A 13834-nucleotide genomic window follows, 5' to 3' on the forward strand; every position below is an offset into this window, starting at 1 on the left:
AATCTTAAAAATCTTAAAAATCTTAAAAATCTTGAGAATCTTAAAAATCTTCAAAATCTTCAAAAATCTAAAAACCTTAATTTTTAAATTTTGTAATAATTTTGAATTTCTGAAATTCAGAATTACAGAAAATCAGAGATTCTTGTAGTATTGTTGGAGTCATATTCTATTACAGACAAATTTTGAGAAAAATAAATATTTCATGTTTCAAAATCTTTTTTTTCTAAATTTTCTGAATCCTCATCTGTTTCTGATTTTCTCTTTTTTTAAATATTTTCAATTTTTGAATATTAATTTATTTTTTAACCTAAAAATCTTAAAAATCATTAAAATTCTAAAAATATGGAATACAAATCTATTTTTTTTTAAATTTTCTGATTTCTCTTTTTTCTCATTTTCTAATTTTTGAATATTTTTAATTATTGAATCTTGAATTTATTCATAATAAGAAATCAGAAAATTACAAAATAAAATTTGCGATTTGTACTCGATATACGAAGTCCTCGCTAAAACTTTTTTTTTGCAATTCCGTCGTGAAACTACTTACTTTTCCTGTCATTCTTGAACGACGAAATAGCCTACTTTTCTGTACCAAAAATAACAGAATCGAATAGCAACACTTTTCAATATAAATGCTGAAAAGTTCTACTTTTCAGCACTGAAATGGGTGCTGAAAAGTTGAACTTTTCAGCACTTGTTTCGAAAAGTAACACTTTTCAAAAAAAATTTGAGTTAAACGATTTATTGACAAAATACATGAAAATTCTACTTAAAATTTCACTCAATGGGTGTTTTTAGAAATTGCAAAAAATGTTGTATGGAACTCGTTGCAAAACTTGATTTTTTCAGCACTCGTCGTATTTATCGAACTCGGTGAACCTCGTTGGATAAATGTATGACTCGTACTGAAAAAATCCTCTTTTTGCAACTTGTTGCATAAACTACTATTAAAAAAATTTGGCTAAATTTAGTATTTTTTTTAATTTTCTGATTTTTTTATTTAATTTTCTGCTAGAAAAACTAAACAATTCTCGCTTACTTTTTAAAATGTTCTTTGTACATTGGAAACCCATGGCCAGGAGTGTAGCCAGAATTTTGGTTCGGGAGGGGCTGGAAGAAGAAATTTTCTTCTTCTTTTCTTCTTCCCTCTCTCCCATATGTCTTCCAAAAATTGGGGGGGGGGGGGGGGAGGCTTTAGCCCGAAGCCCACCCCCCTGGCTACGGGCCTGCCCATGGCGCATTGGTTGTTTTGAAAAAGTAATCTAGAATTATTGTTATGGCTTATCCCATTTTGAGCAAAAAAACAAAGTCGGTCCTTTTAATTTTCGGCATTTCCAGATTCTGAGTTTTCAAATTCAGACTTATGGGACAATATTTTAAATTACATTCGCATTCTTCTGTTAAGTATGTATCATTATAATAGTTTAATTATTTGCTATAATACATCATTGTAAAGCATTATTACACTTTAAATAATAATTCTGATTCGAACAGTACTTAAATTATTGCCTGCACGGAGAAAAAGAGTTCCCAAAATCGTGAAAATGAGAACCACGAATAAAATGTTCAAATCCCATGGTACGATTTTGAAAAACGTACCTTGGCATTTGAACACTTTGTTCGTGGTTCTCATTTTCATGAACGCTTGTTCACGATTTTGGAAAATCTTTTTTCTCCGTGTGATATCGTAAAATGGACCTCGGAATAATGGGGTCTAAAAGGACTAAAATTAACCCTAAGAACATAGTTTTACACAAATCGAAGACTTGTCACTCAACTTTTTACAATTTCGTGTGAGTGTGATTTAAAATTATTAATAAATGGGCATAAAAAAAGGTTTAAAAATAATTTACAGTTTTTGTTTTTGTGTCTCAGTCGTTTTCGATTCTAAATTATATTATTGCTACAACCTCGCATATTTCCATGTGTCTAACTATGTTTCCTTTCTTCTACCCTTCAGTCATCATCATCACTCGCACTTGTCGCAGCAGCACTTGACGAACGGCAGCAAGCTCACAACAAATGGCACCACCACCGCGACCTCGTCACTGCTTTCTTCGTCGATATTCTCGTCCTCCACCTCGGTCGCCACCGTGGTCGAGTCGTCGTCCAAGAACATCACCACCACCACAAGCAAGTCCTCTTCGTCGTCGTCGTCGTCATCGTCCTCCTACCAAACCGAAGCTTCGTCTGCTTTATCAGCTACTACGAACTCGGTGACGACGAACAACGCTAACGCCTGTGACGCAACAGGGCCGACAACTGCCCCGAGAGAATCTCCTAGTACAATCGCCGCCGCAGCAGAACTAGTAGAAGCCCAGGCATCGGTCGAAAAGGAAGCAGCAACCATTGGCGCGGAACCATCGATTCCTGTCCAACAACAGCAGCAAGAAGTGTCGTCGTTAACGTCCAAGATGAAGCTCAGCGAGCCATGTGTGAACGGGGGAGACGGCGTGGACAATGTGGCGATTATCCGGAATGGATCGTCGTCGGCGGCGTCGTTGATCAAGAATGGCCACCATTGCCGCGGTGACGTTGACCATGGCGAGGACGATAAGGAGAACATTAACGGTGGTGGCGTGATCCCAGAAGTTTTACCCAAGGTGGCGGCGGCGTCGTTGCCGGTGGTCGTCAAGGATGGCAATCACTTTTTGCAGGTGATGAAGAACGAACAGAACCGGCTACTGGCAATGGCAGCCGATATCGAGCGGGAGGCTGAACAGTGCAAGGTGAGATTCAAATAGAGTCCTCTTCTTATCAATTTCTGTACGATTGTGAGATAATGGACACCTCCCTATTGTAACACTGAGTTTAATTTTTGCTTCTCTCTCTATTATTGCGGCAGACTGATGGTGTCGAGATTAGCGAGGAGGTCGCCGGGTACGTGCTGGTGGCGGCCGGCAAGGCGCGGCTGCTGTGCTCGCAGAAGATGAAACAGTTTGAAGGTAAGTGTGTGTGTGTTTGTGCGGGGATTGTTTTATTTCGGAAGCATTGTGATGGTCAAGAAGCGCGCGGGCAACGATCGCGAAGAGGGTTTTCTTCTGTGTGAAGACGAATAATAAGGAAAAGAGTGCCAAAACAGTGTTTGTATTGTGTGTGTTGTGATTGGCGAGGAAGCGCTTTGAAATTTAGACTGGGAAGAGTGATGAACTTTAAAAACAAGGCCTTGAAAATGTTTTTGTTTTAAATTTAAACATTAAAATTATAGCATATATTATGAAAATTGTCATTTCAAAATATTCGCAAATCTTAGAGACACAAAATTTACTAATTTCTGTTTGACTGAGAATCGTTTGCTGCTTTAGTTCCATAATCAAGCAATAAAAATTCAATCAGTAAAATTGTCATCACGCCAATCAACGTAAAAGGCTTCCCTGAGATCTAAATCGGTGCCAATTTTATACTTTCCGATGCCACCACCAACCAACCACTCTCTGGCAATGAAAAATTCAAAAATCCCCATCACATTTGCATACAAATTTGCTGCGCTCGAGATGCAGGTCGCCGTGCTGAATCATCCGGTAAACCCAATTGGCTGGTCTCTGAAGTTCTGCTCCGGTAACCGACTCTTGCTCAATTTTGAATATAATTAAAAATTCAACCATGACGAAAGGGGCAGACTCTAGACCGCTCCGGCAATGTCTCTTCGGATGAGGGCTCAGAGCAATGTGGTTTGAATTCCAATTTGCAATGTTCGAATTCGGAGCCTGCAGCAGCACCAAGAATCGCAAAAACTTTTTTGGAGCACGTCCAAATTTGACCGGTGTGCGGAAGTCTGCTTTGCGTCTTTCTTTCAGCTTGTGCAAACAGAATTGAAGAAGAAAAAAAATAGTCAAGGTAGCACACACCAATTGCAGCTCGAAAAATTGCCAAAATTGCTACCCCGTTTGCCTTGAGCATGATTGTGTGTTTACCACGACAAGTTAGATTGATGACGACAATTAGCAATGTTTTTCTTCAGTATTTTTGCGCTGTGTTTACTGTTCAAGTGTGTGTTTTTTTCGGAGTGAACTTGCAATACAGACAGTGTTATTAATTTTCGAGTCTGCGATAACGCGCTTTATCGCGCGCGAGCGCTTCGCCAAGTCTCAACACAAAACGTTAAATTCTATTTAAAATACTTGTTTATTTTTTGCGTTAGCCGTCACGTGCCAAATGGTATGGCGTCTGGTTAGGGCTTGAGGTGTTAATTCGACATCCGCAGAATTAGCGAGGTCGTTTGCACTCGCAAAGCTAACCCCGCGTGGTATTATCGTGGTTAATCTATACCATGTTTAGTAGGGTGCCCAGAATATGGAACTTTTTTTCAAAACCTCGCTCCACAAGCTGAATATTGTTCCTTGAGCTATTGTAGGACTCTGGGCCAAATATGGGCAAAATTGGTCAACATTTACCCATTGATAGGAACTGGGCCGATTGGCAGAAAATCGTTCGGCCGAATGACGTTCGGCAGAACGCTAAATGGCAGAAATGGCCATCTGGCAGAAAAGGGTTAATTGGCAGAATGCTATCCGGCAGAAAAAGTCGTTTGGCAGAAAACTATTCAGCAGATCCTATTCTGGCACATTATGGCAGAACGGTCGTTTGGCAGAATGTCAACCAGCTTAATGTGTCATTTGGCAGAATAATTTTCGGCAGAAAAGGTCAAAGGGCAGACAGTGTCATTTGGCAGAATATCAAAAAATCAAAAGAGAGATTTGAGCCGAAAACATGGAAAGGTGGATTAGTTACTCTCTGCGATCTCACCCTCCAGCTTTTTAGTACGAAGTCACCCTCGATCCTCCGAATTTAACATTCGTTTTAAGATATCTTCAGAGATTTTTTTAAAAGGTCCAATAAGCTATTGTGTTTCATATGATTATAGGACCTTTAAAAAAACTCTAGATCTTTTTTAAAAAAAATATTTGTTGGACTTTTTAACAATCAGACAATTGACAGTTTTGTAACGGAAAATATCGGTAATTTTAAAACTTTTATTTATGTTTTATGAAAAATATGTTTTTTTCGGAATTTCGAGTACGCCATCATGTTGAGCGTCCAAATTTACACAAAAGTCCCTTTGACACCAAATTTCTATCTCTTCATGGTTTCGAGCTACAAATCACTGAAAAACTTGTCAAAGTAAAAATCCAGAAAAATGAAAGGGATCGTACCGCCCCACCATCAAGAGATATCAAAAAATGGACCTCAGGCTCGTGAACAGGGACCAAAATTACCCCTTAGAGCAAAGTTTCACGAATGTCGAAGAGAGGTCGGGGCAACTGCTGTGTGAGTTGGTGGAGAGTGACACATTTGAAAACTTGAAAATATTAGAACTTTGAATACTTGAAATACCTAAAAAACTTAAAAAAATGTATGAAAAACTCAACTTTCTTACGGTTTGGTCTGCACGGTGCGTTACTTCCACACCCAGAACGCCCGGCATACGAGAGGATAAAGAGCACGATTCGGTTCGAATCCCGAAATTACCGAGAGTACTTTACTCATATGTTCATCTTCAAAAAAAGTTCATCTATCAAAAAAAAAAGTACCGGTACCGAGACTCGAACCCAAGACCTTCGGCATATTGAACCATGCCTTTGCCGTATGGGCCACCATGGTTCGGTGACTAAGAGGCGGTCATTTGTCCATATAAGCCACTCAATAGGATGAACTGTTCCAATGAACGAATGAACACGCGAGAGGACTATACTCTCGCAAAATAGCACTTTCCTCACGTTTCTTTTCGTGAGGACTATCCCCTCGTTCTTTAACTTTGGGTGCATTCAAATATTCTCAAAAGTGAGATTCTCATTTGAAATTCAATGCTCTACAACTTCGTAGAACATACCAAAGCTGTAAAACTCGATCCTAAAAAAGTTATTAGCGATTTAAAAAAGTCATTTTTGTATGAAAAACATTTTTTTCACCAACTTTAGGCTCGGGTATCAATGGGTTAATCTTATCCAATTTCGCTAAAAATTTACACAGATGCTTAAAATAACCCAAAAAACCGTTTTCCGCTTGTGGAGCAGGGGGTCATTTTTTTCTAGGCACCCTAATGTTCAGTCATATGTTAAGTCACCCCTGATTACGATTTGGGCATCTAATCGCAAGAAAGTCATTTGCAACGTCACGTGTTGACTTTATTTTGTAACCCTCTACAACCCAACCCTGCCTCTAGGCGGGCATCGATCTAAAAAATCGCCAAAAAACAGATTCTCAAAAAAGTGTCCACATGGTTTATGGATCACTATGAAGGAAAATTATATTTACGACAAGCTGAAATTATTTCCTACAGGTTTCACTTTGCAACTTGCGATCTATTGAAAACTTTTGGTTCGATTTTTAATGTTAAGAAATGAAACATTTGAGCAACTCTCTACGAAATCGGCCGATTTCGACCATTTTTATTTTTTGTATTTTTTGATTTGACTTAAACTTTGTGGGGGCCTTCCCTATGACCAAATAAGCTATTTTGCGTCATTGGTTCACCCATACAAGTCTCCATACAATTTTGGCTGCTGTCCATACAAAAATGGTATGTAAATATTCAAACAGCTGTAACTTTTGAGTGAATTTTCTGATCAAATTGGTGTCTTCGGCAAAGTTGTAGGTATTGTTGAGGACTTTTGAGAAAAAAATAGGTACACGGAAAAAAAATTGCAGATTTTTTTATCAGCTTTTTTTTCACTAAAACTCAATTTCCCAAAATATGTATTTTTTGATTTTCGAGATTTTTTGATATGTTTTAGGGGACAAAAATCCGCAACTTTTGAGCCATAGAGAAACATGGTCAAAAAATCTGCCGCCGAGTTATGATTTTTTGAAAAAAACAGTGATTTTTGGAAAAAATCGAAGTTTCATGCAAAAACAAGTTTGACATTATTTTTTAATGCAAAATTGAATTTGCAATCGAAAAGTACTTTACAGATTTTTGATAAAGGGCTCCGTTTTCAAGATATAGCCACCGAAAGTTTGATTTTAGCAAAATATTTGCAGTTTTTCAATTTTTAAAAATAGTGGCCATAAGTGACCATTTCTAAAAATATTTTTTTTTGAAAAGTTCAGAAAATTTGCTATAAAATTGTCTAAGAGACATTGAAGATTGGACCTCGGGTTGCTGAGATAGAGCCGCTTTAAGAAAAAGAAACACGAAAATTGAAGTTTTCTTAATCTCACCAAAATAACCCACCATTTTCTAATGACGATATCTCAGCAACTAATGGTCCGATTATCAATGTTAATACATGAAACATTCGTGAAATTTTTCGATCTTTTCGAAAAAAATATTTTTATATCCATTTTTGTATGGACAGCAGCCAAAATTGTATGGAGACTTGTATGGGTGAACCAATGACGTAAAATAGCTTATTTGGTCATTGGGAAGGCCCCCACAAAGTTTGAGCCAAATCAAAAAATACAAATAAAATCCATTTCCGGTTTTGGTAGAGAATTGCTCATTTGTGAAATTATTGAAAAAAAAGTGCTCCTTAAAATGGTTTCTTGATTCTAAAATTTTGAAATTATTTTCATTTCAAAATTTTGAAATTATTTTACATTTTACCAAAGTTTAATTTTTTAACATTAAACTTTTTTTGCGGGGTGCTAAAGTATTTTGAAATAGCAGAAAACTGACATTTTTTTTAAACTTCTCCTAAAAATGCCTGTAACTTAAAAATTGTGCACTTTTTCAAAAATGTGTTGAGATATTTTCGATTGAAAATATGATTTTGCATCTTAAAAATGATTTTAGAAATTTGATTTACGTTCTTTTTCCAAAAATCATTATATTTGGAAAATATCATAGCTCCGGTACCATGGTATCTGCAGATTTCGAGATTCGCGATGGCTAAACAAAAGAACGCGCCAATGTGGGAAATCGATTTTTTTTGTTTGTAGACGGTATTGTTTTGATTTGCAGCATGTTGAACCTACTGTTGTGGTTGTACCTGAAACATCTTAGAACGGGGTTTCTCTTCTATCTATGTTCAGGTACCATTTATCTTCTGTTTTGGTTTTATTTTACTAATTTTATTGTTCGATTTGATTGATTTGATTTAGATTATCTCATCTCTCAACTGTTTGTTCCCTTAATGTGGCATTTAATGTAGCAATATCAACAGTTGAAGTTGTTTAGTTGTAACTTGCATTAGAATAACAAAAATCAAAATGTTTTAAAAATTTACAATTTGAGGTAAAAAAGTGTGGTTCAGCTTTTTTGCATCGTTGTTCGGACATTATTAATTGCTCTAATTAGTATTCTGATTGAATATGCCATCTTAAAGCAATGTAGCTCAGATGGCACTGCGAAAAGAAAAATATCAACGCGATTTTATGTGTACATGCACTGAGAAAAAAGCCTGGGTTATAGTACGAACAATATTGCAGCGATTTAAAAATTTCGTTGATTTCGGAAACGAAATCGATTTGTAAAAATTACCAAAACAATTTTGTAGATTTTGCGATTATGATAACTGCCCTGCTAACATTAATCTTGCGCACGGTCGCGTCTCAAATTTAATCAGCTTCATTTGTTTACCTTTTTCGATTGAGCAAAACGAAACCTCCCGATACGGGTTAATTAGATTGAAGTGTACACCACCGGCATTGACTAACTAGCTGTTGCACTTTCACTTTCCCACTGAAAGTTACTAATCTTTTGCTTTCGATTTTTCCCAGGTCTCTGCCACACCAACCTGAACCAAATCCCCGGCGAAAAGTTCCAAACCACAAACGAGGATCTACAGGGCTTCTGGGACATGGTGATGCTGCAGGTCAACGATGTAGACGCGTCCTTCGTGGAGATCGAATCGTTCCGAAGGAACGGCTGGAAGGTTGGTGTTACCTGATATTGTTTTTTATGACTTTTCTAATAAATATTTTATTTTAGAAACCCGCCCCCGTCAGTCCCGTCCCGCAAGCGCGCAGCACCGCCCGGAGTACGAAGCTGACGAAGCGACCGTTCAAGGCTCCAGCGTCGTCGTCCAGCAACGGATCGGCGGACGTCGCCGAGGCGAAGAAGGCGGCCGCCGAAAAGCGGGAAGCCGCGCGCAAGCAGTTGATGGAGCTCAAGCGGAAGCAAAAGCTGGCCAGCGCACAGCAGAACGTCGAGATCTTCGTGCCCGGCAGCAACAACAGCAGCTCGGTCGAGGTCAGCAACGGTGTCGCGACGAGTTGATCTCGTCGGCTAGATTAGTAGAACCACACACACGTTCTGGACTATGCGGCTTCGCCGCCGGAAGTAACCGAAACGATTCGTATTTGAAATCCTTGTGTTAATTGTCGTTTTGTTTTGATGCGCGCGCGCGATAAATTGTATGTTATAACACGTAGTAGAGAGAGACACGCACTCACTTACACACACACATGCCGACACACAGATTATCTAATTCTAACACGTGTTTTGACTGATTTTTGAGGAGAGTGCGCGCGCGCGTTGGTTGGCTCGAAGGAGAGAAGCAGCGAAAGCCACGGAGAATGCGAGGATTTGCGCAAGGTAAGAGAGTGTTTGTGAATTTTTGTGCGTGTGTGCGTGCGCCACGTGTGGACGACTGGATCCGACTGGGTTCTGCGAAGAATAAAACAAGAAATGGGGACAACAATCCGTAACTAAAAGGCACCCAATGTGATTTTATGAGAAATGACAAATTTTTTATATGTTGAATATACTTATTAGTTAGGGCTAACGGATAAATAAAAAGAAAGAGAGAAAGAAACATGTTCGAGAAGTAAGCGAAATATTTATTTAGCTCTAAGAGTCACACACAATACAAGAGAGAAAAAAAGCTTTTAGGTAAAATTTATCTTGGCAAAATTTGACAAAAATAGTAAACATCAAACCGATTATTAATCTACATCGAATGTAACGAAATTGTAGATTTTTGGCGTTTTCTTGCTGTAAATGCAAGGCATGAAATTTAAATCACCCTTTCTCGAAATAAGATATAGCTTGTAAGAACTTTACGATTACCGTTCTTCTCCACTAAACACTATAATCTACTTTCAAAATAAAGCAACCGTTAATGATGCATACAGATATGATTAGGAAACGTTCACGCCAAGTTATTTATCACGTTCTGTTTTAAAACTTTAATTTTATTTCTTTTTTTCTCAATTTATTCTTTTATTAAAAATCTTTCTCAAGCAACTCGACACCGCCAAATTAATTTCAAAATTTCCACCGAATTGTCAAATCCAAACATTCCACCCACAATCAAGCCAACTCCCCACTCCCTTTTGTCAAAAACGTATATGAGTGCCTTTGTGCGATCTTGCGATCGCGCAGCTTGTGTAGTACAAACATTTAGGTCGCGTTTAAGCTGCTTTAGTTTTCCCGTTTGTTGGCGTATTTGATGTAATTTTCCTATTTTTCTGTTTGCTTAAAAGCCATTCTTTTGTTGGTGTCGAGTCGCGATAATTTTCCCAAAACTACTTTTACTTTTGTTTTCTTGAGAAATAATTGCTCACACGTTTAATGATAGATTTAAATAAAAACACCCACACACTTACCTTATACAAATACACACACGATGAACTAATATAGCAATCGAGCCACCTGTTTCTTCTGTGTAAATGATGTTGTGCTTATTGTAGGCGAAAGAAAGTGAGATTCGGCTTTCCTCATATATTTTTTTTTCGCAAAAAGCTTTGCATATAAAGGACACGATTTATGAAACTATCGTTATTCTGAACAACAACAAAAATACATACACAACACACATCCATGCTGGATGAAGATCGCGCGCACCGGAAGGGAATGCGAAGTGAAAATCTTGTATGGTCGTGTAAACTGGATGTAACCGAACCGATTGTGTCTCGCGAGAGAGTAAGGAGAAATAATAAACAAACGATGTATTGTGAATACCACGTAAACATAAGGTGAGCTTGTTATTTTGAAAGAAATTCCTTAAATGTTTATGATGCAGTCCAGATTCGATTATCAAAATGTTTGTGCAAGACTTCAGAATTCTTCAATTCTGCCCAAAATCGATAGCGTTCGCAGATCCCATAAGCCTTGTGGAAAGGATTTCATTTGTGTGTGTGGCCTCCAGTGTATTTATACAGTAATTTCCTGTGCATTTCTTTCCGGTTGGAGCGATAGTTCCATCGTAGCCAGTGATGGGGTATTCATCGTCGGTGTGATGGGTTTTCGTTATTCGCGATAGCAAGCCGATCATCGATGGTGATGGTTTACCATGTCTGGGTATGTCCACGCATCCTTCCTCCGCTGTAGATTCTGTCAAATGTGATCCGTTCTCAGAATCCTCTCTGCAGAAAACACAACTAAGTAGGGCTGGCCGTATAATTTTTGTAATAAATTTTCGAGTGTTCTTGAATGTACGGCAATTATCAATATTGACAAGAAAAGCGCTTAAGGCTTAATCGGACTGCCTGCGTTTGTGCTAAATGAGATTAATCACGAAAAAAAAAACAATTTTTTATTAAATTTTTTATGACGGAAAGTTGAATTCCCGAAATAAGTATTTTTAAATTTGAGGGGTCCTAAAAAATACATGTTGGTTGACATTTCCAAAAAAGTTTCCACGTGGTTTATGGATGGTCCCTATAAATTTTCGTTTTTTTGGCTTTTAAAGTTTGAAAAATAAGTGTGAAATTTTCCCGAGTCCTTCAGCTAATCCAGTCTGGACTATATTACTTAAAACCGGTACAACCTATCAAAAAATAAAATACAGTCCAGACTCGATTATCCGAAGGCCCCGGAAAATTTTACTTCGGATAATCGAATCACGATTTTTTTTCGTTTCGTCTAATTTTTGAATGTCTAGCTTAAATATGACCCCTAGACTGCCGTTCTACGCATAATTGTCCCATGTTCAAAAAAGTGCAACTGAGAAAAATGCGATTGAAATTTTTCGACCGATTTCTGTGTTTCTACGCATAATTGTCCCGTGGGTTCCTATTCGCCCTATGTGTCCCTAATCGCCCCAGTTAGCAGTTTATCACTCTTATTTGTGATCCTCTTGCTATACAACAGGTAAACAAGGCATAATGCTTAGTAAAACTAATGATTCCGTGTAAGAAAATACTTGGTGGGACAATTATGCGTAGAAGTTCAACGATGGGACAAACAGACTTGGTGTTGTTTTTGATGAGTTTCCGAACAAAGTATCAGATTTTATGTGTTTTTCTTAAAGTACACATCAGACTAAACTTAAAAATGGCATAAAGTCAAAATCGTCAAAAACTGACATGGGACAATTATGCGTAGAACGGCAGTAGACTACGCTAAAATGATTTAGAATTTTTAATCCAAGATGGCGGCCAAAATAGTGGTGATTTTATATTGAAAACGTTACTTAATCCACCCTTAGGTGGTTGGTGCCTTCCTCACATTTAGAGAGTAATGCTATCCAAAATAGATACAAAAGGACGGACCTTTCAGTGTTCTATCAACTGGATTCATACCATCAGATTGGGTAGTAAGATCATCATAATTCAGGGCTCTTATGTGCTTATAACTTTTGATAGGGTTGTCAGATCTGCAATCTATTGAACTCGTTGGAAAGGTCTTTCGATTACCTATCCAACGACCAGTCGCATGATAGATCCGGACAACGTTCTCATCAAAATATCTGAGATTCTGCCTCTAAAATGTGTATAAATAACACATAAGTGCTTATAACTTTTGATAGGGTTGCCAGATCTGCAATCTATTGAACTCGTTGGAAAGGTCTTTCGATTACCTATCCAACGACAAGTCGCATGGTAGATCCGGACAACGTTTTCATCAATATATATATGAGATCCGGCCTGAAAAAAGTTCATAAATAACACTTAAGTGCATATAACTTTTGATAGGGTTGTCAGATCTGCAATCTATTGAACTCGTTGGAAAGGTCTTTCGATTACCTATCCAACGACCAGTCGCATGATAGATCCGGACAACGTTCTCATCAAAATATCTGAGATTCTGCCGCTAAAATGTGTATAAATAACACATAAGTGCTTATAACTTTTGATAGGGTTGCCAGATCTGCAATCTATTGAACTCGTTGGAAAGGTCTTTCGATTACCTATCCAACGATCAGTCGCATGATAGATCCGGACAACGTTTTCATCAATATATATATGAGATCCGGCCTGAAAAAAGTTCATAAATAACACTTAAGTGCGTATAACTTTTGATAGGGTTGTCAGATCTGCAATCTATTGAACTCGTTGGAAAGGTCTTTCGATTACCTATCCAACGACAAGTCGCATGGTAGATCCGGACAACGTTTTCATCAAAATATATGAGATCCGGCCTCTAAAAAGTTCATAAATAACACTTAAATGCTTATAACTTTTGATAGGGTTGTCAGATCTTCAATGTCTTGAACGCGTTGGAAAGGTCTTTTGATTACCTATCCAACGATAGGTTGCCTGATAGATCCGGACAACGTTTTTATCAAAATATCTGAGATCCGGCGTCCAAAAAGTGCATAAATAACACTTAAGTGCTTATAACTTTTGATAGGGTTGTCAGATCTTAGATGTTTTTGACGCGTTGGAAAGGTCTCTTTATTACCTTTTTAAAAATGTATAGCATGGCGGGTTTTCTTACAAAAACCACCCTTTTTACAATCTTCCGGACTTTTGTCAAAATCGTTTTTTTAGCATAACTTTTGAAGTACTTAACTAAACTTTATAATTTTCAATAGCGACTTATGGGACCCCAAGACGGATCGAATGAGACCAAAACGGTCCAAATCGGTTCAGCCAGCACCGAGATAATCGAGTGCATATTTTTTGGTGCACAGACCCACATCCCTACACACACACGCACACACACACAGACATTTGCTCAGAATTTGATTCTGAGTCGATATGTATACTAGGAGGTCAAATTAAG

The 13834-nt window shown here is 37.8% G+C and overlaps 1 protein-coding gene across 1 annotated transcript in view; it reads left to right on the forward strand.

Moving 5' to 3' along the window:
- LOC120419381 (serine-rich adhesin for platelets) overlaps positions 1 to 10367 on the forward strand; it is a 62431-nt gene extending 52064 nt beyond the window's left edge. Inside the window, exons 5-8 of the mRNA XM_039582052.2 lie at positions 1961 to 2729; positions 2846 to 2945; positions 8662 to 8816; positions 8873 to 10367. Of these exons, the coding sequence (XP_039437986.1) occupies positions 1961 to 2729; positions 2846 to 2945; positions 8662 to 8816; positions 8873 to 9160 (1312 nt within the window). The 3' untranslated portion in view covers positions 9161 to 10367. The remainder of the gene's footprint in view (positions 1 to 1960; positions 2730 to 2845; positions 2946 to 8661; positions 8817 to 8872) is intronic.
- Positions 10368 to 13834: the final 3467 nt, after the last annotated feature.

The sequence above is a fragment of the Culex pipiens genome, chromosome 2 (assembly GCF_016801865.2).
Source record: "Culex pipiens pallens isolate TS chromosome 2, TS_CPP_V2, whole genome shotgun sequence".
NCBI lineage: Eukaryota > Metazoa > Arthropoda > Insecta > Diptera > Culicidae > Culex > Culex pipiens.